Genomic DNA, 23,868 nt, shown 5'->3' with positions numbered 1-23,868 from the left:
GCCAGGCCCTCGGACCACAGCTGTGAAGGTGCAGAGCCCGGATCCTCAGCTCAGGAGCCCCCTGGATTGGGGGGGTGGGAGGGAAGAGGGAGGGAGGGGTGCCGCTTTGAGCCACAAGCCAACACTGCTAGCCACCTTCCGATCCGAATTCCCAGCTCTCCGCATGGAAATCTGTTTGGCCTGTCCTGCAATGCATGATGGGAAGTTTTCTCCCCCTCTCTCACGCCACCCATGACTGTTTTGTTTTATTCTATGTGCTGCTTCTTACTTTATCCTTTCAACCTCTTTTCCTTCTCTGCACAGATATTATAGGCACGCTAAGGCCGGATGAGAAGGCCATAATGACCTATGTCTCATGTTACTACCACGCCTTCTCAGGGGCGCAGAAGGTGAGACTTTACCGCTAACAACCCCCTCCCCACTCCCTGCCCTGCCCACCACTCCTCTCCACCGAGGAATGCGCCAGACCCCCGTCCGCCCCAGGGCGTTTGCAGGGAAGCCCAGCGCATCCAGCGATGCTCTCGGATGTGCCATCTGTAGCCTTGCTGAAGAAGTGGTGTAAATGTCCTTTCAAACAGACTTGAGCTGCTCCTTCCCTCCAGTTTCACACCCCAGGGGTGGAGAAAGCATTTGGCAAAGCTGGCATCAAAAGATGAATGAATGTCTGCTCTGACAGAGTCAATACCCTTTCACTAGTGACTAGCAGGCATCATCCTGGCCAGGCGATGCGCCTCCAGAAGTGCCACAATCAAATCAGCCTACTCCAGGAAATCCCAGCCTGCGCCCCTTGAGCTGCCATCCTGCCTCCCACACTCAGCCCCTGCTAGGTCAGTGGTCTTTTCCTAGGCTGAATCATCTGTGAGCTGATTACATAGCACTTTTGTGCTCCAGCCACAAAGTCCATTCCTACCAGGCCTTAAGCTTTCCCAAACTCACAGGTTTCTCCATTCCTTGCTTCTCCCTGGTCATTCTCCTCTGTTTCCCAAACCACCTGTATGTCTTATTTCTCTTTCCTTTGCTTTGCCCCTTTCCATAACTTCAGTCCTTCTTCGTCTGCTTCCTTTTTACTCCAGAGTCTCTTTGCCTGCCGTCAGGACATTTCTCCTCAGACGAACCAAATGGTCATAGTTTGCCTTTGGGCTAACTTCCTCCAAAACAGCAATTTCCCTGCAATCCTTTGAATAGAAGAAAAAGGTCCATCCTTTCCTCCCACGCCATAGCCTTGACTGGGCTGCAGCCTTTCCACAAGATCACTGCTAATTTCAGATTGTAGGCTTTGGAACAATAAAATCCAAAGTTCAAGACTGCATTCTTCATGTTACAAACAGATGTAAAATCTCCCTGTTCCCCCCAGCCACAACTTCTTTCTCTCACTAGGCCTTTTCTATTTGAGAGACTGTCCATGTGTTGCCCAGCTTGAGGGCTAACTTGACTCCAGGAAGAGTCCATCTCTTTTGTACAAAACAATGCTGACAGTCGCAGCGTTGATGCAGATATTATTCTGATGCTGCCTTTCACAGGGCAAATGCAGACAGTAGGTTCCAGGGAGTAGCTCTTTAGTTCAAGCTTTTTGTTCACTGCCCACTTTCATATAAATTACGTGATACCATCTTATTTCCAAGGAACTGGGAATATGTCCCACAGCAGTGCAGTAGACTTGCCCATTTGGGATAATTTGTGTAGTCATGACTCTTCCACTAGGATCCTGCTTTGTGAATAGTTCGAAACCTTTAAGATCAGGCTGCAAGCTCCAGCCAGCTGATACTTGCCCAGGAAGACTGTAGTCTCAGAACTCATGCCAGCCTGGTGATAAGGCCTGATGTTTGCCAGGTCCCCCTGAGGGACTGCTCCATGCCGTCTGCTTAACCCAAAGAACTCTAGATTGAGGAAACAGCAAACCACAATATGAGGAGAGTTGTAGCCTGCTGCAGGAGCAGCCGTGCCCCTTGCCAATCCCTTCTTCTTCTTCTCTCTGTGCCCATTCCAGGATTTGGAAACCTGCTCAGCGGGTCCTATGCTCTCATCAGCAATTTAGGTGGATGCTAGGTCTCCTGGGATAACTGAAAACAACCTTTTACTGCCTTGGGACCTGAACCAAGTAGCTAGGGCAAGAACTAGAGATGAAGCTTCTTAGTTATTAAAGCTTCAGTCCCATGTAGTGTAACTGGCTTATAGGGAAGATAAAAGATATAATAATTTATTATTTTTTTAGCCGTCCTGGTGGGTCAGCAACTCAACTGTGCCCTGGCAGGGGAGGCACAGCTCCTTTTTGGAGCTGCCCTAGCTGAACATTAGCCAGCTGCTGAGTGACACAGATTCAAACCCCCGGGGAAATGCAAAGTGATTACTGAGTACAAGCCCCAGCACAGATTGTAATGTGTTGCCACCTTGTGCACAGTTAGGTGACTTACTGTGATATCGCTCCATTTTTCATTCAGATTTTTCATTACTGCCACCAGTCCTGAAGGGGAAGTCTCATGAGCCGCTTTCTGCTTCTTTCACTCTCTTTTACTGAGCCTTTGAAGGTACAGGGTCCCCAGCCTGACATGTGTGTGTAGATGGCTGCTTTTGCTTTATGCCATTTATATATATATATATATATTTGTAGGTATACTTGCTTTTGTTGGTTTGCTTGTTTTCTAACTGCTTCTGACTTTCACACTAAATGCATGCAACTACTGGTTGGCTTAATATTTTGTAAATTTGATTTCTGGGGTGAAAATTTCTAACGTTTTACCATTTTATTAAGAGACTGTGTTTGGCATACAGTATTCTGGAGTGATCCTCTGAGGCCAGAGGACAGCAACAGGCAGGCATCTTCCCTATGTAGTGCACTGTGGGAATGCCTACCTTTATGATCCTCCTCAGCAAAGAGACCTGGATCCATGATCTAGAGAGACAGCTAACTGCACTTCCATCCTAAGCATCCGAGTCAGGGTTGAGAAGTACAGAAAAGACAGAGAAGTTACTGCTACTTTGGCTATTCAGATTTCCATTTTGAGTCCACCAAACAGCATGTGCACATGACACAGCAGTGTGGTATCGAGCAGAATACCCTGGGCTTGCCCTCCCCAGAGTAGTATAATGTGTCAGCATGGTGCTGCGCTGAAGCTGATCAGCTCACGCAGGTTCTCTGAGAACACAGGTGTGCAGCTTCCACACTCCAGGATGGTGCATCTTCTCAGTGCTGCTCCTTGCCTTGTGAGCATCCTAAATGCATCATTGCCTTTAGCAATGTGGGGAAGCCAAAAAGTCTTTTTCCACTCCACTAATGAAGGTGTGTGGGGAGCTGCCTTGGCCTCATGTAGACATCTTGTGTGCCACTCTTCTTTTACCTGAAAGTGTTTCACTGAGATTGCCATCACCACAGATCAGCTCATTAGCAGCAGTGTGGGATGCATTTGTGGAGGTTACCCAAAAGCACTGGGATCCTTTTGTCCTACCTTGCTCAGAGCAAGACAGTGTAACGCATTGCTCATGACAGTAATGGTGATAATGGCCACAGAGCCTTTCCTGCTACTGCAGCACGCTGTTGCACAGAGCAAAACAGGAGTGGGCAAGAACCGTAGGGAAGCCAGTACTGGTAGGGGAGGGAAAGCCTCTACAGTTCAACCATTAGGATAATACAAATAATGTCGTAATTGCTGACATTCAGAGGGCTTTTGTGTTTGGACAGATGTTCAACACACATATATACATACACACATATTTAAAAACTTGAGCAGCTGGAGGAAATCTATCGTTGGATACATGTAAATATGCCTATGTGAAATGGGGTCCCTCCTGCACAGCTGGCTGCTGCTGCAGTGAGCTCCTGGGGTGTAAAAAGAAGAGAGTTAAGAGTGTGCAGGGAGCTCCTCTCCTGGGATGATCGAGGTAAACATTTGGCGCCATCAGTTCCCTACAGTCACTAGGAATGTCATGGCAGGGCTCTGGCAATGTCTTTTTGACATACTATTTGGTCACATTTCTATAAAGTTTCCTCTGGATATCAAAAAGCACTTCATTAAAGTACAAACTTTAGTTAAAAACAGATCAAAGTACAAGCTTTCTTAGATGTAACCATTGTTTGTACTTTTTACAGATTTTTTTTTTAAGTGAAATTGCTCTTTCTCCTATATATAGGTCCCTTTGATGTGTTTAAATTAGTTAATATCTGTGTATCTGCTAGCTGGCCCACTTTAATGAAGGGACAAATGACTGAATATATGTTTTTACATCTTCTCACAAATCGATAAGATTGCCGGATCCCCTGGGACCTTAGCAATCCATATGTCACTGTATAGTCTATGACTTTATTGCTATTCTTGCTGCCTCGCATCAGCTGCAAAAATTAGAAGATTTTTCTCAAATGGTCTTGGAGATTGAATAAACAGATAATAAAAGACCTTTTAAAAAATAGAAAAAGGTTGAAACTTGCTAGCTATAAGCTCAGCAAAACTTTTGACATCAGTCTCGCACATAGTTTTAAGGCCAGGACATAGCACTTGCAATTGGTCTGTTGTGGTGTTGGCATGTGCCCTCTCCTCTTCATCTCCACGTAGCCTCTGTAAGGAGGACTACTCCATGGGGCTCCTGTGGGTAGCTCTAGCACCTTCCCCAGGCACCAGGGTGATAGCTGTACTGGGGTAAGAGGGTGCTGAGCAATCCCCTGACACCCATCACAGGGGCACATCCTCGGAGGCTTGTGGCATGGCACCCACCATGATAATGATAAAGGGAGCTGATATCCACAGATAACATGCTGTGCAAGCATCAGGCTTGAGCACACACATGGCACTCCAGTGCAGACTAACTACTCCTGAGTTCATAGCTGGGATTTTTCTAGTCCTCACTTTGTTCCAAATTCATGTTTTAACGTGTTCAGCTCCCTGCAGAGAACAAGGTTTTGGTCCAACGATGGAGGGAAAATAAACTAAATCCTAACAACAGGCACTTTTTTTTTGGTGAGACTTGTTTTGGGACAGTAAGCAGAAAGATTACCCAGAAAAGGGGGAAAAAAAATTCCTCTTTTCAGCTGGATCATGAGACCCTGAGTACATGGTAGGTGTCATGTGGCAAGATGCTGGAGGCGGTGGCCCTATAATGAGTGCCAGAAATACAGGGAAAGCTGGAAGACAGCACTGCTGGGCAGAATTTAAGGTTAAGAGGAGTATCTACCACTTTATGTTCCAAATAAAATTAGGAATTTTCCAAAGTCCAGTCTATAGATTAACTCTGTTTAGGTAGTTCTTTCCTGCAGTAAAAGCATGTAAATAGTCTCATCAGCTTGACACCACTCAGTTACTGGTGTTGCAGCTCTGAATGCTGGTGAGAGGAGTGGAGGCGGTGGCAGAAACCCCCCCATCTTTCTAAAGAGGCAGCCAGGGTCCTTCTGGTAGGAAGCAAAAAACAGAGCCCTCTTGTAGGAGCAGCTTCAGAAAAGGCATAGAAATGTGGTTGTCTCACAACACATAGAGTGGGATCAGTAGAGCTGAGAATCTCTGAAGGAATGTATTCACCTGAGAAGGGAAAAATAAATTATTATAGAAGGTCAAATGGAAAGCAAAGAGGTCAGGACAGACGTTTCAAAGTGCAGACAGGTTGCTAGAGCCAAGGGTAGGAGACTTTATCCACAGGTATGCAGCAGGAAGCTAAGCTGCAAGCTTTGGTTTATATCTTTTTTTTTCACACTTTTCCCTTCTGTTTTTCTTCTTTTCGTCAGGCGGAGACAGCAGCAAATCGTATCTGCAAGGTGCTGGCAGTCAACCAAGAAAATGAACAGCTCATGGAAGACTATGAAAAACTGGCCAGTGATGTAGGTGTCCATGGTGCTGTTGGTTTCTGGGTGGTGATATGTGGAAAGGAATTGCATTTAACACTGGTAACTAATCTTGGGGAATGCTATTGGCCCATGTTTCCCAGGAAAAGTCTTTTTTTTTTTTTTTTTCCCCCCTCCTTCTAGTTTGAGAAAAATTAAAGATTAAACTTACTTTAAAGACAAGAGCAATCTACTTTAAAACAGAAAGCTTCCATAGAGCAGCTTTGAGTTTTTCAGTTTATTAAAAGCAGCCACAGGAACGCTAAAATTAAGGGAAAAATCAAGCCAGTTTAACTTGCGTTCCTCAGGACTATACAACTTCTTAACATCTTTCATGCAAATTGTATGCCGATATACTGCAGAAGTCAGGAATTGGATCAGAGAGAGTGGAAGTTAGAGATAATTGAGGAAAGAAATATGCATTTACTGATAGCTGGAAAGAATCTGTGCAAGATACAAGCTGGAGGCTGCTTTGGTTAGCTGAGAAGGCTGACAGCTGTGAAACTACAGAAGTGACCAAATGTCGACTGGAGTATTTTTGTGGAAGATAAGTAGGGAGGGGAAGATGGAGAACAGAAGGGCAAACACAGCCCACGAGCCTGGTTTCAGCCTGCTCTGAAAAGCACAGGGCACTACTCCATTCACACTATAGACTGCCCATTGCATTAGCATTTTGCCAGGTCCCCAGATAGGTTTGCTAAGGAGAGCTATTCAAAGAGCAACACTGACTCCAAGGAAGCTAGAGTGGGAAAAGTGTAACTGGAGGCAAGAAATTGATTTGTCCTGTCAGACCCTTCTGGAGATAGGACTTATAGCATCCTTTAGTTATGCAACAGTCCCGGAAAACTTTAAGGCTTTAACAGAATCTGAGGACATGGTTTGGTCCTGATTGTGCAAAAGCTATGCCCTAAGCATGTTGGATTGGCAGTGCTGCAACAAGCAGTACTACTTAGTGTGTGGTAGGGAATGACCTGCTCATTAACAAAAAAGTACTTCCAAAAAAGCTGGCAAACTTCTTTACCAGCCCTGCTGGTGGCAGAATCTTTCTGACAGCAAACATACAAGTAAATGGTCCCTTATGAGATCAGAGCAACACCTGTAGTTTTAACACAATTTTCTTGTTGTTACTCCTTCCAGCTGCTGGAGTGGATCCGTCGCACTATCCCCTGGCTGGAGAACCGGGCCCCAGAGAACACCATGCAAGCCATGCAGCAGAAACTGGAGGACTTCCGGGACTACCGCCGCCTGCACAAGCCCCCCAAGGTCCAAGAGAAGTGCCAACTTGAGATCAACTTCAACACCTTGCAGACCAAGCTGCGGCTCAGCAACAGGCCAGCCTTCATGCCTTCGGAAGGGAAAATGGTCTCGGTGAGTGGGGGTAACTGCTCCTCTATACCCCAACCATGCCTAAAAATGGGACTCCTTTTCTGCCCATGGGTAGGCAGAGCATGCCTACCTTCGGAGTGAGCTATTCTGTGGTAGGAAATCTACCGAATATAGTTAGGTGAGGCCATAATAAGAGGATCAAGCAATCATTGCTTCCCTTGTATCTAAACCAGACTCTGAGGCTCTTCACAAGTTGTGTGCCTTTATGAGGAGATGTCTGGGTGCCTCTCACTTTTTCTAATTGAAAAATGGTTGGGTTTTGTTGCAGTTTCTTGTGGGGAAGTGTTTCAAGAGGGACTCTTGTGCAGACAGGTATATCCTGACACTGCTAGTCCTCCTTAAGTCTGGCACTTCGTCTTCCTGACCTGTCTGCACAACCCTGTGAGATTAAAAGCCCACATGCACTCCTTCTAGCCAATTGGAGCCATGTAGCTCATGGAGACTAATGCTAACATACATCTTGCATACACACACCATCTTCTAACCTGCCTTTTCTTCTTGTGCTCCTGTCTCTAGGATATAAACAATGCCTGGGGTGGCCTAGAGCAGGCTGAAAAGGGCTATGAGGAGTGGTTGTTGAATGAGATCCGGAGGCTAGAGAGGCTGGATCACCTGGCCGAAAAGTTCCGGCAGAAGGCATCTATTCATGAGTCCTGGACAGATGGTAATGCCAACCTACGGGCTTTCTATTGCCTGACTTAGTGCTGTCTGTTATGTAGGGAGGAAGAGATGGATCAGGCATAGGTCCTTCCATGAGATTTTCCTCTCAAGAACACTAGGTTCATTTCTTATTTTATTAGAAAATAATGCATGAAAATCAGCTTGATCTCTGTTCCACTACATCATGCGGCCACATTGGCATTCTTAACTGTTGCAAAGTGAGAATTTTTGATAGAAAAGAGCTACAGAGCAGAGGAAAAGTTACTGTGCAGTAAATGCTACAGTTGGCATTTACAGGACCAGCGCTGGCCCAGTTTGCACATACTGAGATGAGTCCAGTATAAACTGACAGCACTGGCTTGAGCTGCACTATGTGCCCTTCTCTGTTGTTAATGGCAAACTCGTGCTCCGTGGTTTGAAGGTGAGGATTGTGCGTCTCCAGGCCAGCACGCGTGAGCGCAAGCCTGGGGCAGGGTGCCTGAAGTGGGGCAGATGCCCTTTTGAGGCCCCCCCCCCCCCCCTCCGGGGCTCCTTCGGTGGCAGGGAGCTGGCTTTGGGGGCACTGGGGCCTGTCCTTCATTCTCCTGTCCTTTGGCTCCCTCCCCAGGTAAGGAAGCAATGCTGCAGCAGAAGGATTACGAAACTGCTACCCTCTCGGAGATAAAGGCCCTGCTGAAGAAACACGAGGCCTTTGAGAGTGACCTGGCTGCGCACCAGGACCGCGTGGAACAGATTGCTGCTATTGCACAAGAGCTGAAGTACGGCACCCCAGCGCACGTCCCATCCTTGGGGCCAGAAAGGCTTAATCAGCTTTGCCCTTTGCCCTCTGGAGAGCCATAAATCAATCCCCATACAAAAATGTTGGGAAGTCCCAGTGTTTCCAAACGGTATCTAGGATACTGCTCTCCAGTATCCGGATGCACCAGAAGAGCAGGCCAGAAAACGGATGAGTCGTGGGTGCCGATGAGGGGGCGGCAGAATTATATTCCCAAGCCAAGTTTCCATCCTCTTCCAGCTCATTATGCTGCTGTGAACCCTTTTCTAAAGAGTCTGACCTGCCGATGGCGCCTGCTAGGTTTCAGAGTTGTAATGCTGTCATACTTTTCCAGGAACAGAATGAAACAGCAGCCTCTCAGTTTGCTCTCTTTTATCAAAAAAATCCTCCTTATTCTGGCAGGAAAAAAAATCTGCTGTTGCTGAGGCCTCTGCTGCCACGCTGAGCCCTTTGCTCCAGGAGTACTGTGCTCAGGTTGGCGCTTGCTCCAGGGCATCCTCACAGCAGCTCAGCTCCTTCCCTGCTTCCCCCAGCTTGGAAACCTTCACCTCCACTCCTTTTCCTGGAGTGACGAGTGACACAGGTTACCAGCAGAAACGAGGTCTCCTCAGAGTGGGAGGTTGATTGCTAGGGATAGCAGGCAGGTGAAGAGCTGGCTTCTGCAGCACAGGGAGAGAGATTTTGAAACCCTTTGTGTTTCTTGGCGAAAACAGTCTGAACAACTTGGCTTTGACTTTGTTTCCTATTTTAAAAATATTTATATATCACACTGGCCTATCTCAAGTTAGTGTCTGGGCTCAGATCAGTACTCCTGGGCTGACAGACTGTTTTTCTCTCAAAAATCAGGATTATTGGATCAAGATCATTATCTCCTTTAACAACCCAGATTTACAGAATTGCTCCCTTGTCCACTGGGGGATTGACCTTGGAACAGGAGGAGGGTTCAAGGCAATCCTCCATGTCAGTAAGATTAAAACTGAGGCTGGCTAGTCAGCAAGCATTATTAGCTGACCTGCCACTTCCAAAGCACATGCTACACACCAGCCAAAGCAGCTGCAGCTCTTAAGAGCAACAGGGAAGGCTGGGCCCAAAGCCAAGGGAAAGGTGATTTCTTCCAAACTGTGAGAACAGGGAGCTCTACCATCCTTCCAAAAGCCATCTTCAATCTCAGCAAAGAGGCCATGCCCTGAAAAACCATGGCTGAGCTCTTTTCTCCCCTAGAGATACACTGCCAGGGAGATGGAGAGAGTCTGCAGGAGGCCACTGCAGCTGCCCGTGCCAGGCATGTTTGGGGGCACGGCATGTTCCGCTCCCCAACAGTAGTGGTCCAGCACAGGTGCTTTACAAGCCAGTCTTTCAGAAGCAGTTCTTTCATCTGCAGTGTTAGCTCTGCAGCAAAGTAGATCAAGGAACTGATCTGGATTAAAAACCCAGCAAAGAAGTTATTTTTAGCCCAAATCAGTTTCCTGACTAGCTTACTGCAAGACTCCACCAACAGTTGTGCCCACATACCTCAGGAGGGCAATACAATGCTGGGAAGAAACAGGGCTAGGGGAAGCAAGGGGAAACTAAACCTGCATTACTGCTTAGAGAAATGCTCATCAGATGGCCCAGGGTCACTCAGTAGCCCAGTGAGTTACTCTGCTTTCTCTTCTAAGGCTGACACTTCCCAGCTTGGCTGGTCTCCCCCTCCCTGCAGGTTTCTCCTTCTTTGACCACTTGTAGAACCAAGAGCACAAAGCAATACAAGACCACAAGCTTCAGCTTAACCCGTTGCTCTCCTTTCCCCAACCATACTCTTACCAGCCTGTCTTCCATGAGTGCCAGCCCATAGACATCTCAGCAAAGCACTCTCTGGCATACAGGAGAAAAACCTACACTGTAACTCTGGGATTGTCCTAAATAAATGAATGGATTGTGTAATTTAGCTATTTCTTGCGGCCCGTACTATGCAATTCTTAGAATGATCTTGAGCAGTTTCTTTGCATTCATAAAATAACCTTTGCTGCCCACTCTGATGTACAAGATGCAGGTAGTTAGCCTGCGTGATGTTCTTAAGCAGAATATTGGGGCATATTGCTCTGCACATAATCTGCTTATTCCCAGCTTGAACAAAAGTCCATACTCCCTTCCCCCAGTGCCAAATTATTCCCATCAGGCAGCCAGCATCAGTGTTTTGAGGCCTTGGGTGGTGGTTGTTTTTCTTCCTGTTCTGTGCCGTTTGATGTACCATAACATACAGTGTCTCCAAAACTAGATACCGCTGTCTTCCTGGCTCTCTACTTGCAGAAACCATAAGCTCTTCGTCTGAATCTGTCATCAAGGCTGATAAAGATTTCTAATGGGTTTCTCTTTCTTCTCCTAAAAGTCTTTATTTGACTTCTTGTCCTTTTTTTCCCCACACCTTATAGTGAGCTGGACTATTACGACTCTCCCAGTGTCAATGCCAGGTGCCAGAAGATCTGTGATCAGTGGGATAATCTGGGTGCCCTAACCCAGAAACGTAGAGAAGCCTTGGAGGTGAGACATGTTACAAGTTGCACCTTTGGGAGAACATGGGTATGTCATTTGTGGGAAGCAAGCTGCAGTGGGCACGAGCAACCAATTTCAGCTCTTTTGTGCACTCCTAGAACATCCCAGACTGTAAATGAAGGCTACATTTCAGTATATTTAGCTTGGTTTTCCCCTTTCCAGACCAATTATAGTGCCAGTCATTTACTCAGGCTATTGATTTATTTCAACTTTTCTGTGTTTTGTAATTTTGTTCCACTTGAAAAGGCTGTCCTTGGTTTATTTCAAAGGACCTCAGATTTTTCCCTCAGAGGAAAAAAATCCATCCTGTGTGTAATCTCTTAGCAGAGAGACTTTCACTGTAGTGCCGTTGTGGGAGCACGAAGGAGGTCTGATAGGAAGGAGCAGCTCAGACAACCCATGTGTCTATGTGATTATTCTTCTCTAACCATCTTCCCTGATTTTCTTTCCTTTTTTTTGTGCATGCCCAGAGGACAGAGAAGCTACTGGAAACAATTGACCAGTTGTACCTGGAATATGCCAAACGAGCTGCCCCTTTCAATAACTGGATGGAAGGGGCCATGGAGGACCTGCAGGACACGTTCATTGTTCACACCATTGAGGAGATCCAGGTACAGAGTAGTCATTTGCACCAGTCAGGCTGGAATAGAGAGAAGTAGGGGGTCTCCTGGATTCCTAGTGGTGCTAAATTTGGCATGCTTTGGTGAGTGAACCTTAGCAAGAGAAACAAAAAGGAGTATGTTTTTCCTTGATTTCCTCCAAAAACCTGGATCTGAACAGGTATGAAACATGCTCGTACCATCCTAGCTGGACACAAAGAACTGAGAATGGATTTTTCGGTGTAAGTCCAGAGTCATATTAATGAAAGCCTGAAAATTGAGAGAATCTTTTAGGATCTTGTGGGGTTTATTTAACCCACATGAGTAAAGATTAGTGCTGCTCACAGGTTCTGCAGGTCAGTTGTCCCATGTAATGTCATGTCCAGGTCATTTGGTCCTATGTGATAGCATGTGCTGTGAGGGCACTTGTTGAGCTGCCAGCTGGGTTTTGGTGCTGAGCACAAGAAAAATTGGAATTGTTCACTTTGGTGGTGTATTACCATTTGAAGCAAAAGTCATCTTGGCTCCTGCAAGACAACAGAGGCAGTATCTCAGTTTTCCCCCTTCTGAAAGGGTGTTATGAAAGCAACTTGAGGTATCTACAGGTAATTTTCAGACTTTTGAGAGCAGGAATTACTTTTACTTGGGTGGGGACTTCTATTTCTCTGGCTTGATGGGCTCCTGAAAAAAATCCAAGTCAGCTATTTGCAGGAATGGCTGACAGCAACGTGGCCATCAGTGAGGCAGCAAATGGGGTACTATGCAGCCAAGGAGGTGGAGGGGTAGTGAAATAGCCCTGGCCTGGTATGAGCTGTGTTACTGAGCTGCTACTCGTTTCTTCCACCCTTCCTTCCTGAACAAAGGGGTTCATTAAGTCTTTCATAATGCAGAACAAATCTGAACAGCATTTAAACACTTCCATCCTCTCTTTGTGACCATTTGCAGTACCTTTTCCAGCCCCCAGACTTGTATTGCATCTCTATGGCCACTGCAGCAGCTGCAAAGTAATGAGTCACCATGTAAGGAAGCAATTTTACAAAAAGTAGTTACAGTGTGTGTGTGTCGTAAGAGTGGTCAATCATGCAGTTTACTTTCATTCCCTCTTCTTGTCCACACTGTTCCCTCGATTATCCTTGCACGTGCTTCTCTGTCCCCCATCTGTTTTGCTGCCTCTTTTCCCTGCATTTGCCTCCCTAGTCTTGATCTTCCAGGCTTCTGGGATGAAGTATCTTAAAGGCCTGTAGAAGCAGTGGGAGATGAGCCAGGACCAACTGGCTTGTCAGCTGTCTACAAACTACCAGCAAGCGTGCCCCCGCCATCGGTCCTTGGAGCACAGTCTGGGCACTGCAGCAAGACGGGGAACAGAAAGGGCCTCTTGTGTTCAGGGAGTAGGAGCTGTTTTTCAGCGGCAGGAGCATACGTTGCCTGTGTGGGTTTGCTGTTGGCTGGAAGACGTTCACCTAATTCTGACTGACCCTGATCAGACTGAATCTGACTCTTATTATTCATCTGGAGTTATCTTAGGTGTAGAGCTAGTGCATACCCAGTGGGAGAAGGAGAACATGGCACAGTCACACTAGTGAGACATGACTGCTTTAAAGTAATGCTTGTAGTCAGATCTTCTTCCCAAAGGGGCTGATGGGCAGTCACTGAGCAGTGTTGGAGAAGTAGTTCCCCCTAAATTATGAGCCAGAATTATTGCACCGTTTGTTGGGATGTGATCTCTCTCACTGGTCAACATGGGACAGAAACAGAGGGAAAATGAGACTTCATATCACTTGACTACTTAAAACAGCCTGTTTAGTGATGCTGAGAGAACCTAAAAATGTACTTGAGTAGCCTGCTTTGTATGCTGGGAATATGTAAGCTTTTGCAGTCACTTCTGCAGGGACACATTTGGTGAAGAGGCTGTTCAGTGACTAATACTCTTACCCTCCCTTTGCTGCTGCCTTCCTTCTGCAGGGATTGACCACAGCCCATGAACAGTTCAAAGCCACTTTGCCAGATGCCGACAAGGAGCGACAGGCCATCCTGGGAATCCACAATGAAGTCTCAAAGATTGTCCAGACATACCATGTCAACATGGCAGGAACGAATCCTTACACTACGATCACCCCACACGAGATCAATGGCAAATGGGAACATGTGAGTTCTTTCCAACCTTGCACATTAGTGTGGGAGGATGCCTCTGCTCAATCCCTGGGGCCCCAGGAAGAGGATTGTTTACTCTTCGGTTACCCTCTCATGCTTACTACTGATTCAGGTTTTTTTGTCATTTGTTTTCGGCTCAATTGCCACGTGCTTGGAAAGTGGAAGAGATCTTTCATATAAATGCCTAAGGGATGTCAGATCCCTTTTATTTGCTATTCTTATAATGAAAGATACTAAATTAAAAGCTTTGAGGTTTTCAGTCCTCAGTTGACCTGACAAGCAAGTACGGCATGTGAGTCAGTATCCTTTTTCACCATTCAACCCTTCAGATATTTTATCTCCGCAACCAAGTAGCCTTCCCTTGCTGTAATCCTAAAAGAGCAGCTGCTTTCCATACCAGCTGTGCCAATGGTTCTTTCTACCAAATGAGCTCACCAAAGTGAGATCTGAACAGGGTCCTGCAGTTCAGTTAATATGAGCTGCCAAAAACCCAAGCAGTGAACGGAAGCATCTTCTGGTCTTCCATGGCCTGAGATGAGTTTGCAGCATGATCCTACAGCAGATAGGATTCACATTCCACGAGCTTTCCCAGCATGTCCTAAAACGTATGACTGCTTGTTTTCAGTGCAAACACCTGCTCCTCCCTTCCTTGCAGCAATTTCTACATTTACTATACGTGTGCCTTTGTATGTATTAACTGCGCACTTTGTTATTCTTTGCTGTAGGTGCGGCAACTGGTTCCCAGAAGGGATCAAGCCCTGATGGAAGAACATGCTCGCCAGCAGCAAAATGAACGACTTCGTAAACAGTTTGGTGCACAGGCCAATGTCATTGGACCCTGGATCCAGACCAAGATGGAGGTAGTGCTTTGCTCGTTTTGAAACAGTCTGTTTTCCTCTGTGATCTTCACTGATATTCTTACCCTTGGCCTTTCTTGATCATTGTCACAGTCATTCTTCCTTCAGGTTACAGCGAGAGAAACTTTCATAGAAAATATGGAGAATCCCAAGATTGATATTGGTTACTGAAGTGCTTGTACTTGTCTTCCCCTAACTCTTTAGCACAGAGATAAAAAACATGACTTAAAATGGGGAATACTGGTGTTTTAATAGAGTTGCGTTTATACACAGCAAGTTGAAGACCCTACATCAGAAGACTATTTTGTGTAACTGCTTTCATAGCAATGGTCTTGATACACATGATCAAATAAATACAATTAGCATATCAAACATCAGCAGAGGAGACATATTTTTAAGGGAGATCTCTCTTCAGTTCAGATTCGAGTTAAAGGAATTGGAATTGGTGAAACAGGAATAATGAAGCTATTACTGATGGCAGGAGCTCTAAAGAAGAGAGCAGTTACAGAAATATGTGTGTATGAAGGGACTAAATTACTGGCAGATAGTACATCAGAAAAAGATCTGGCTCAGTATATTGCTAGTTTATGGACTGCAGCTTTTTGGGTTTTTTTTGTATCCTTGTATTAGATGCATCTCATGTGACTCACCTCACTTGGAAAATGTTCAGGGCTCTGCTAAAATTTTTGCTGACAGTGTCTCAGCTTATTTAAAGTAACTGCTCTGTGAGATATTTTTTTTTGAATCATCATCCTGTGTGAGTGTGCAATAGCTGCAATAAATGTCAGGCACATTGAGGCTTGTCCTTTCAATAGGGTCTAACTCCTTTGGCTTTGCTAATGCAGGAGATTGGCCGCATTTCAATAGAGATGCATGGGACCCTGGAGGACCAGCTCAACCACTTGCGGCAGTATGAGAAAAGCATTGTGAATTACAAACCAAAGATTGACCAGTTGGAAGGAGACCACCAACAGATCCAGGAAGCGCTTATCTTTGACAACAAGCACACCAACTACACCATGGAGGTAAAAGTTCTGGCAGCAGATCAGCCAGCCTCATTTGCTGTGGCCTTTCAGCATCAGCCACATCTAGTTCTGGCAATGTGGTGTGGTTCTCAGGAAAATGGAGAGCTCGACACTGTGACCAAGCATACAACAACATGTCACTGAATTATTTTTTTTGCCTTGCTGTACTTCATGCCAACCCATTCCAATGTACTTCTAAATATAGGCAATAGAAATAACCTGAATGAGATCAACAGTATTGCCTGAATAATTGGCTGGTCTCATTTCTCCTGCTACCTGATTGTGGCAGCCTGTTAGCTGGGATTAGAAAGACCAAGGGAGTGATTTTGAGCTGCCACAGGCTGGTAGAAGAAAAAAAAGTCCAACAAAAGCTTTTTAAAATTGGGAGTTTGGCTTTCCGTTGACAACGTGAGGTTTCTTGGAAGCAATCTGAGTTGAACGTGAGTCCAGCAGAACACAGACAGGCTTTGAAACTTGTCTTTTGGTGTCTGGCCTGCTCTCCATTAAGCAGAGGCAGTGGAGCACCAGTGTCTTTTAAGGACTGTGGTTTATTTATTTTCTTGGTAAGGACAGTTTTCTGCCCAACTGAGTCCTAGAAGCACTGGGTTTGATTCTCATTTGTGTTAAAGGCCCTCAATATGTTGCTGTGACAAGGCAAAGGATCTTTGCTATTGCAAAGACTTTCTTAAGATCAGGAATTGGCCTCTTCAATATTTTTTTTCAGTCAAAATTCAGATTTAAAACATCTGGTTGGGTCACACTGCAGATAAGAAGGAAACTTTCCTGAGTACATGGACTTCTCCTGCCTTGGCCACCAGGATCATTTAATTTGGAACAAGTAGCACATTTGATCCCTTGGCCTCAGAGGCTGAAGAGCTGCTTTTTAATTTATTAATTGTCCTGTCCTCTTTTTTCCAGCATATCCGAGTGGGCTGGGAGCAGTTACTAACAACAATTGCTAGAACCATCAACGAAGTGGAAAACCAGATTCTGACCCGTGATGCCAAAGGAATCAGCCAGGAACAGATGAATGAGTTCCGGGCTTCTTTCAACCATTTCGACAGGGTAAGTCAGTGCTGATTGCAGCTTGGTAAGCTACAAGCTTCCGTGTAGACTGTGCAGTGTAATAAAAAACAAACAGTCACGGTGATAAAACTAGATCGATAGAAGATGTTTCATTCTTCAAAATGCCACTCCTGTGGAGCAGTCATTCCTGTGAAGACTACTAAGTGTTCATTAGACTGGGAGAAGTATATCTTCACAGGAAACTGCTCAGTTTCCTGATAAAGCTGAAGTATGGAAACGTTTGAAGGCTTATTTAGGGAATTAGACTTTTACTCCATCTTTTCTAGAGAGCAGTTTATTATCTTGATTTATAAAATTCTTTGGAGCAGCTGTCTTCCACTCTGACATACAATCACATAAGCCTGTACTGAAGAAACCAGTATTGCTCTTGTATGGAGCAAACAGGAGGATCTATACACATCACGGCATTGCATGACATAGATAAACCCTGATGTAAAGTCTGCCTTGCCTTACTGTGGAAATATGTGCCAAGGCACTAACGGGTGCAATTAGAAAGAAATTCCTTGAAGGAAATTCTCCTCCCCTCAATTTGCCAGCCTGTCTGCAGCTCTTCTTTGTACAACCCAAATCACAAAGGTGTCATGCAGGGAGGCAGAGACAGCAGCCCAAGCCTGAAACCAGCTCCATTATCAAGCCCTTCAATGTTGTCTGGAAATCCATGAGCAGCCTGCAGAGATACAAAGTCAGTGGTGCAAATAGAGGTTTGCTCTCCACCACTTGTTGCAGCAGCCAGACTTTGTGAAAGGTCTCCAGAGAACAGGACAGCAGCCTGCCCTCAGAGATTGGCAACAACTGGCTATTTCAGCCCTTCTCTAGCTGCCTAAGAAAACGAAAACTATGGGTTCTTGTCTTAGCAGAGGGACCCATAAAGCCCTGTAGATTTTATATTTTGACCTTCATATCGCTTGCCCCTTTCTCCACAACAGTCTGAATGATAATGCAGAGAGAACATGGATTTCCCGTCTTCAACTGTGTACTTGATTTGTGAAGGCTTAATGCTGACTTTAAAAGCTGATTTTTTTGAGGAAAGTCTCCTGGAATTGGCCCCACCATCCTGTCTGTAGCTTCCTTGATCAGGCCAGAGATGGCGGTGGCAGGCAGGGGCTCTTCAGTGCTTGGGGGTTGTCCTAAAATTCTGCAGGGTGGATGGGGATTCCCGGTTCCTGTGGTAGCTTCTGTATAGTTTGATGGGTGCATCCAAACACTGAGAGAGCAGGGAATGAGCAAAGGGAAAAGCAGCTGCCAAGCTGTGTTGTGCTGCGCTGTACAGCAGTGCTGTTTGCAGAGCTGAGCACTTGAAATAGCTTTACCAGTCAAAGCTCCACCTCATGTGCAGGTCTCACAAATACAGCCATAACACTGCTCCCCTGAGCTTCAGCTGGTTTTCCTTGTCTGTTCCTGGGATGCCCTGACAGCTAAGCTTCCTTGGGTGTGTTGCGAAATGTACTTGCCCTCATCTATTCCTTTAGTGGGACTTCTGACTAGAAGATTAAGGCAATGCTTCCCACTGCCTCTGCCTGCTTACCTGCACTCTGGGTTACTAGTGAAACACAGGGCTTCTGGCACTATGGATAACAAGCAGTGACGCAAGTAATTCACTTGGGAGATGGAGATCTTGAGGCTTCTGAGCATCAACTGTTTTTGTCGTTCAAATGCTCTCAAGATGTGATGAGCTCTCTGAGAAGGAACTGTTCCAAGAGCATTTTTAGCACATCCTGAAATGTCATTGTGGTATCTAATGTTGTGCACTTTTTATTTTTCTTCCCTGTCTTTCTATCTGCATGTCATTCTTCTCCCTCTCTCCTCACCCACTGCATGGTGCACCTGTTTGTTGTCCTTCCACCTCCCTTTGATCTCCTCTGTGTCTCCCATCCTTCTGCCCCACACCGTCACCCCACTGGCACTGCATGTCCTGCTGCCTGGCACACCGCATAACCAGGACCACTCCGGCACACTTGGCCCTGAGGAATTCAAAGCCTGTCTCATCAGCTTGGGTTACGATATTGGAAACGATGCACAGGTACTGAATGCTAGTGGTGAACACAGCCAGATGTTAAACTGTGAAAAAATAACAGTTTTTTCCTTTCTTTTCTTGTTTGTCTTAATTCGTCATTGCTGTTTCTTCTGTTTGACTATATATACATCACTTTTCTGTACTACTTCCTCTCTAAATGTACTTTGGTATTTATTCCTTCTTAATTCCCTAATTGTGTGTCTTGGGATAATTCCTTTTATGTCTTCAAACTATTCCCTTTACTTCCGTGCCACTAAACACTCCTTTTCTTGTCCATCCCTCAATCTGTCTTGCTTGATATCTTCATTCCTTTCTTTCATCATCAATACGCCCCTTGTGCGTAAACTATTCCATGTCCAAAACCACCTTTGCTTCTTCATGGTTTCACAAACTACTTTTCCTCTGTTGTTTTTCACTGTTCTGAAAATCCTTCCTTCCATCTCCTCCCCCCTGAAACTCATTCTTTGTAATGTCTCCTGTGGGTTCATTTCTCCCTGGACTGGTCTCCCTTTTCTTTCTTGGCTTTTTCCATCTTTGCATCATTCCCTGTAGAAGAAGACTGGTATGATGGATTGTGAAGATTTCCGAGCCTGCCTTATCTCCATGGGTTACAATATGGTAATGTAGAGCCCTCTGTCACTCCTGTTCAAAGTGAGTCTTGTAGGCACCTTCAAAAATAAAGGGAGAATGTGTAGTGAATCAAGGTAAATACAGCCTTATTTTCCAGTATTGTCAGGAATGGATGTTAAATCTACTATTAGTTGTACATGTAAAATTCTTGTCTCGCAGTGGTAGCTGAAGGTAAAAAAAATGGAAATCATTGTCTAATTCCTGTGTATTTCAAATAAGAATTATATTTATCAAACTGTGTAGCTACAAGTGGAAGAAAAAATAAACTTCCTCGTATCAGTACCTGCGCTCTGCACAGCACACCCAATCTCCCCAGCCCTAAGTATCAGTTGAACTCATCTGGAAGTATACACGACCTGATTTCTGAATACACTCAAATGCTGCTCCTCTCATTCCTACCATTTATTTCGCATCTCTCTTCCTGTACATGTAAGTAGGTTCAAGTTCCAGTCATCCTCCCCGTAGCTTTTCCCTCACCAGAGTACCTGCATACTCAGAACAGTAATGTGAGGCACCTTGAGAGGCACAGTTACTAATAGGAAGAGCTTCACCGAAGACAGACACTACTCAAAGGCAGGAGAAGAATGTAGTGCAAAAGTATTCAATTGGACTGTTAGTATCTTTGCTCCTGATGTCAGGCAAAGCAATGTTTATTCATCTTACTCATCAGCCCAGTGTAAATACAGATTCTTTAGTGTAGTGTGCAATAATTACTCTTGAAGGTATGCTGTTCTAGATGTGTTAGAAGAGCCTATTCCCAGGAGAAGACTCAGCTCTGCTCTCCCCTCCTCTTTACCTGGGGAGGAGGGAGTCCCAGAGATGAGAATACATGATCTTTTGTTTATATGCCAAAAAAAAAAAAAATGCAGAAAACTATACTACAAGGTTTTGGCTTCTGTAGCAAACGTCTCTGTAGGATCTTCTGTGTAAAGGCTACTTCCCTGGGCCACTCCAGATATGCAAGTCCTGCTTTCCAAAGCCTGTCTAGTTAAGATGAATCAAATACTATTAAAGACCCCAGAGACATTTCTTCTGGTGGTTTCTGTTCTGGCAGCTGAAGAGCACTATAAAAGTTCTCGTTTAGTAAATGAATGTAAAAGGATTTGAGGAATGCAGATCTTCAAATATTGCTACAGACATCTAGCATGGCATATATTACAGAGAAATTTGTGTCTTCCCGTGAAGTCTGTGTGATATGGTTCAGTGATGGGAGCATTGTCTTAGAGCTAGATGGAGCTGGATGTTATCCTAGAACAGAGCTGAGAATATTTTATTCCAAAGGACAAATGAGTGGGAAGCATCTGTGCATAACAGCAATCTAAAAAAGAATATACTGATTAAAAAAAAAAAAGTGGTTTCTGTTTGGCTTTGTTTTTATAGCTGTGAAATGTGCTGCTGAACAGTTTCTCCCCATTTTCATAGCACTGCTGCCCAAATGTCCAGACTTACATGACTCTCTTGTTCTCCAGGGAGAGGCAGAGTTTGCCCGCATCATGAGCATCGTCGACCCTAACCGTCTGGGTGTAGTGACGTTCCAGGCCTTCATCGACTTCATGTCCCGGGAAACAGCAGATACAGATACTGCTGACCAGGTTATGGCTTCCTTCAAGATCCTGGCTGGAGATAAGGTCAGGCTCCACACCTTTCTTTCCTGCATCTGCATTGCTCCCACTTTCCTTTTTCTCGCTTGTCTCCAAGAGAAAGTGCCAAGGGGAGCACTCTCTCGCGTGGAGGGTATTTTCACAGGAACGTTGTGCAGTGCTGGAGGAGTGCGAGGCTCAAGTGTGGGTTAATGAGCAGCCTGCCAAGGCGCTTGGAAGTCCTGTTTGGCTGTCAGTCAGAACTACACTGCCCACTCCTACTTTAAAAATGTAATTAAAAGCTTGGTTGCAATTTGTTATTTTAAAATGGATGGATAAATTCAACAGATGGTTCTTGATTAGTCTTGAAAAACTATTAATTACTGACAGCTGTAAACTTGAGATAATCTTTCTCAGATATACATGTGTCACCATCAGTTGTTACACAATCAATAGCAGATTCTCATTGAGGATATGCTGTATCTGCAAGAGGAGCATCTTTAATTATAGAAATTGGTTGAAAGTACAAAAATGCACAGCGTGATACTAAAAGTATTAATTTCCTAAATTTGCATCATCAATGGAACCAGCTGATTAAAAAAATTACGTAATCTTATTTTTCTTATATAACAATCTAACTAACCTTTTATGTAATTCAACAAATAATATGTACATGTAATATTAAAGTGTCTCTATATTTGCTAATGATTTTATTCATCTCACTTGAAATGTGAGATACCATTTCTCAGATGGTAATGAGATACCCTTAAATCTAGCACTGGTTTCCATGTTTCACTAATACTCTTTTCATAATCTCTAATGTAGCAACCCATGATACCTGTCCTTCAGGCATCTACCTGGCTGAAGCCAGTCCTATTGTCTTTCAAGGCCTGAAAATTCCACATTATTCAGATAAGCTAATCACTGAATAAACAGGTACTTTTGGATACAGCATTACTTATTAACTCATTTACTCCGTACAGTACATTAAATATACTTGTCAGTGTTTAATATGCTCCAGTGACTATAACACGAATCAGACAGTGTTTCATTATGAAGAAAAATACCTCTCACTCTAATCATTACACTGAAAGGTGGGGGAGAAAAAAAGTCACAGGAGAGAGAGAGATGGTGTGAAACCTGAACCATTATTCATGCGAATGCCTCTGAGTCGGTTAGCTAAAGACAACACACTGGTTAGCAAACAGGCAGCTACTGTTATCTACCGCATGGAGAGAAGCCAAGCTAGCTCAGCTCAGCAAGTCTCCAGGAGCCGAACTGACATGAAAATTTTTGCTTGCTTATGAAAAATGTCTGCTGTGAAAGGCAAGGGTTGTTGGGTGAAGTGTGGAAGCAACACAAAGTGTGTGCTTGTCTGCTGCCTGCATGGGTGCCACCAGCCAGAGCTAGTGGGGCTGGCTCTTGTGCTTGCTCTGAAGAGAGGGAATGGCAACTCCCAAGCAGCACAAGCAGCTGTCACCTCCTGACGGAGAGGGACAGGATCCAAATGAAATTTCTTCTTCCTCCCATTTGCTTTCAGCAGGACCTCCACTGTTAGCAGGCAGGTGCAATCCTACACTAACAACTTGCCTCCAGGTCTTTTCTTTAGGTGTGCCAGCATCAATCCTGCAAAACCAATCTTTCTCTCTGTATTAAAAACATTTTCTTGGACAAATGGTAGGGAGAGTGCCTGCATTTCCTGCCAAGGTGCATGTGCAGAGAGCTCCCTGTGTGGGTGTACAGTACTGGTCTAGTTGTTGGGGTCCTGTCCCTGACTGTTGTCAGCTGCCCCGGGGCGGGGCAGAGGGTGGTTGTCCTTCTGAGGAAGGTCAGTTTTCCGAAAGTAACCATCACCTTATCGTTTGTCCTTATTGCAGAATTACATCACTGTGGATGAGTTACGGCGGGAACTGCCTCCTGATCAGGCTGAATATTGCATTGCTAGAATGGCACCCTACAACGGCCGTGATGCTGTACCCGGTGCCCTGGACTACATGTCCTTCTCCACGGCACTCTATGGCGAAAGTGACCTTTAACTTTTTTCTGTCCCACCACACGCTCCCTCCCCTCTCCCCCGTCCGACACGCCCTTCTTTCTCTTTGCAAAGCAGCCTCTGCTCCGCTCTTTTTTGTGTTTCCCTGTTTTGCTTCAGATAACAGATCACATTTTTAAGTGTGGGGGGGAGGACATTGACATGGCACCGCCTACCTTGCCCTTGAAATGACAGTTTACAAAATTATTTTGTGCAAAAAAAGTTACGTTTTAAAAAGAACAGACATATTTTATTATAGAAAAAGGTATTTTTCTCCACCAGATTGAAACTTAAAAAGAAAATGTTAAAATATTGCACCAAATATTTTTTGTTGTGACATAGAAAGTCGAGCACAATGTTACATTCCATCCTTTCCAAAAAGAACCAAACAACAACAAAATGCCACTTGTTCTGTTAACTTTTACATTTTTGCGTATGTCTCTTTTATCACGTTTATCTTAGGAGGGGGGAAGGCACACAAGTGCATGTGTTTGCTGGTTCACTCATTTCATGAAAATATTTTATGATAAACTTTTGAAATTGCTGTGTTTTCTAGGGAAAAAATAATGTACACAGCTCATGTTTTCATATTTAATTAAAATACAATATGCCTCCTATGTTTATCAGTGCACAACTTTTTTTGTTGCTGAGAGTTGTCTGGTTTCAGAACATGAAGCTTGAGAGTTGATAACTTTGATATTGCTTGTCACAAACCATATTAAAAATTTCTTGTGATAACAA

At 44.8% G+C, this 23,868-nt stretch overlaps 1 protein-coding gene across 5 annotated transcripts in view; it reads left to right on the top strand.

Moving 5' to 3' along the window:
• The window catches only part of ACTN1 (actinin alpha 1), a 93,317-nt gene extending 69,449 nt beyond the window's left edge, over positions 1 to 23,868 (top strand). The window contains exons 9-21 of one of the 5 annotated variants that reach the window (XR_012835691.1): positions 5,705 to 5,797; positions 6,938 to 7,168; positions 7,703 to 7,850; positions 8,454 to 8,604; positions 11,033 to 11,141; positions 11,624 to 11,764; positions 13,715 to 13,897; positions 14,629 to 14,763; positions 15,606 to 15,785; positions 16,704 to 16,850; positions 18,811 to 19,503; positions 20,985 to 21,143; positions 22,973 to 23,868. Coding sequence is in view for 2 of the 5 variants with exons in the window: in XM_075754205.1 (XP_075610320.1) it covers positions 5,705 to 5,797; positions 6,938 to 7,168; positions 7,703 to 7,850; positions 8,454 to 8,604; positions 11,033 to 11,141; positions 11,624 to 11,764; positions 13,715 to 13,897; positions 14,629 to 14,763; positions 15,606 to 15,785; positions 16,704 to 16,850; positions 18,811 to 18,891; positions 20,985 to 21,143; positions 22,973 to 23,131 (1,917 nt within the window). In the remaining 3 variants the exon portion in view is untranslated. Of the gene's footprint in view, positions 1 to 5,704; positions 5,798 to 6,937; positions 7,169 to 7,702; positions 7,851 to 8,453; positions 8,605 to 11,032; positions 11,142 to 11,623; positions 11,765 to 13,714; positions 13,898 to 14,628; positions 14,764 to 15,605; positions 15,786 to 16,703; positions 16,851 to 18,810; positions 19,977 to 20,017; positions 20,952 to 20,984; positions 21,144 to 22,972 lie in introns of those variants that run through there. The other 4 variants (XM_075754205.1, XM_075754206.1, XR_012835692.1 and 1 more) reach the window with 4 other exon arrangements.

This window comes from Balearica regulorum, chromosome 5 (assembly GCF_011004875.1).
Source record: "Balearica regulorum gibbericeps isolate bBalReg1 chromosome 5, bBalReg1.pri, whole genome shotgun sequence".
Lineage (NCBI taxonomy): Eukaryota > Metazoa > Chordata > Aves > Gruiformes > Gruidae > Balearica > Balearica regulorum.
Note: the sequence above shows the minus strand (reverse complement) of the source record. Positions and strands in the feature narration are given on the sequence as shown.